This window comes from Nanorana parkeri, unplaced genomic scaffold (assembly GCF_000935625.1).
Source record: "Nanorana parkeri isolate BGI_ZX_2015 unplaced genomic scaffold, ASM93562v1 scaffold7178, whole genome shotgun sequence".
Classification (NCBI taxonomy): Eukaryota; Metazoa; Chordata; class Amphibia; order Anura; family Dicroglossidae; genus Nanorana; species Nanorana parkeri.
Genome location: NW_017313346.1, coordinates 1 through 2,099, shown reverse-complemented (window position 1 = coordinate 2,099; position 2,099 = coordinate 1). Strand labels below are relative to the sequence as shown.

The window sequence follows — 2,099 nt, the reverse complement described above, 5'->3', positions numbered from 1 at the left end:
TTGCAGGTCTCGGTGGTTCTTCTTTATGGGTCAGAAACCAGTTTTTCTACATCAGAGTAATTCCGGCCCCTTGAGGATCGGTTCGGCGCACGTACCCCGGTGGCGAGCTCCTCACACTGCTGCTTCTTTGTGACGAGGTCCACGGCGGACATTTCCAGGTCGTACTGCATGAGTTCGTGTTTCCGGCACACGGCCCTGCAATCAGCACCACACGGCCGGCTCAGACATTGTACATCAACAGGCGTGTGCGGCTCACACAATGAACACAGATCATACATGACACATGTCAGCTACCTCAGAGCCTCCGCATAGAACAAATATTCCTTCAGCTGGTCGGCGTAGTGTTCCTGCTCCTCCAGGATGTCGTCTATGGAGGCCGCGTATCTGTGGGGAGAGAGACGGTTCCTATTCTCTGCAATGGTGACCCCCAGTGCCCCACCCAGGAGGAGACACTACCCCCCACCCAGGAGGAGACACTACCCCCCACCCAGGAGGAGACACTACCCCCCACCCAGGAGGAGACACTACCCCCCACCCAGGAGGAGACACTACCCCCCACCCAGGAGGAGACACTACCCCCCACCCAGGAGGAGACACTACCCCCCACCCAGGAGGAGACACTACCCCCCACCCAGGAGGAGACACTACCCCCCACCCAGGAGGAGACACTACCCCCCACCCAGGAGGAGACACTACCCCCCACCCAGGAGGAGACACTACCCCCCACCCAGGAGGAGACACTACCCCCCACCCAGGAGGAGACACTACCCCCCACCCAGGAGGAGACACTACCCCCCACCCAGGAGGAGACACTACCCCCCACCCAGGAGGAGACACTACCCCCCACCCAGGAGGAGACACTACCCCCCACCCAGGAGGAGACACTACCCCCCACCCAGGAGGAGACACTACCCCCCACCCAGGAGGAGACACTACCCCCCACCCAGGAGGAGACACTACCCCCCACCCAGGAGGAGACACTACCCCCCACCCAGGAGGAGACACTACCCCCCACCCAGGAGGAGACACTACCCCCCACCCAGGAGGAGACACTACCCCCCACCCAGGAGGAGACACTACCCCCCACCCAGGAGGAGACACTACCCCCCACCCAGGAGGAGACACTACCCCCCACCCAGGAGGAGACACTACCCCCCACCCAGGAGGAGACACTACCCCCCACCCAGGAGGAGACACTACCCCCCACCCAGGAGGAGACACTACCCCCCACCCAGGAGGAGACACTACCCCCCACCCAGGAGGAGACACTACCCCCCACCCAGGAGGAGACACTACCCCCCACCCAGGAGGAGACACTACCCCCCACCCAGGAGGAGACACTACCCCCCACCCAGGAGGAGACACTACCCCCCACCCAGGAGGAGACACTACCCCCCACCCAGGAGGAGACACTACCCCCCACCCAGGAGGAGACACTACCCCCCACCCAGGAGGAGACACTACCCCCCACCCAGGAGGAGACACTACCCCCCACCCAGGAGGAGACACTACCCCCCACCCAGGAGGAGACACTACCCCCCACCCAGGAGGAGACACTACCCCCCACCCAGGAGGAGACACTACCCCCCACCCAGGAGGAGACACTACCCCCCACCCAGGAGGAGACACTACCCCCCACCCAGGAGGAGACACTACCCCCCACCCAGGAGGAGACACTACCCCCCACCCAGGAGGAGACACTACCCCCCACCCAGGAGGAGACACTACCCCCCACCCAGGAGGAGACACTACCCCCCACCCAGGAGGAGACACTACCCCCCACCCAGGAGGAGACACTACCCCCCACCCAGGAGGAGACACTACCCCCCACCCAGGAGGAGACACTACCCCCCACCCAGGAGGAGACACTACCCCCCACCCAGGTCCCCCCACCCAGGAGGAGAAACTCCACCCAGGAGGGGGGGGTGTTAATATTTGCCTGGAGATGGGTTTAATGCAGGATTGCCCATTGTGACCCATTATGCAGTTCTGATCACACTCACACATCCATGTGATGTCCGGCGCTCTGCAGTCCATCCCCCATCTCCTTCTCTATGGCGCTCCACTCACTGCCGAGAGAAGAGGAAAAATATCAGCGA

The 2,099-nt window shown here is 62.9% G+C and overlaps 1 protein-coding gene across 1 annotated transcript; it reads right to left on the bottom strand.

Annotated features, from left to right (window-relative positions):
- Window positions 1–23: 23 nt before the first annotated feature.
- On the bottom strand, window positions 24–2,086 carry LOC108804218 (sorting nexin-4-like). Its single transcript, XM_018575969.1, has 3 exons — window positions 2,004–2,086; window positions 295–384; window positions 24–195 (listed from the first exon to the last, which is right to left on the bottom strand). Exons 1-3 carry the CDS (start codon window positions 2,042–2,044, stop codon window positions 24–26), a joined length of 303 nt encoding a protein of 100 aa, XP_018431471.1. The 5' UTR covers window positions 2,045–2,086.
- Window positions 2,087–2,099: the final 13 nt, after the last annotated feature.

Bases quoted from the DNA above. Each gene is read 5' to 3' on its own strand.
- LOC108804218 (XM_018575969.1), bottom strand. From the start codon at position 2,044: ATGGGGGATGGACTGCAGAGCGCCGGACATCACATGGATGT. The intron at 385-2,003 runs GTGAGTGTGATC...CTCTCCCCACAG, and splicing joins GCCGGACATCACATGGATGT to ATACGCGGCCTCCATAGACG. The intron at 196-294 runs GTAGCTGACATG...TGCTGATTGCAG, and splicing joins TTCTATGCGGAGGCTCTGAG to GGCCGTGTGCCGGAAACACG.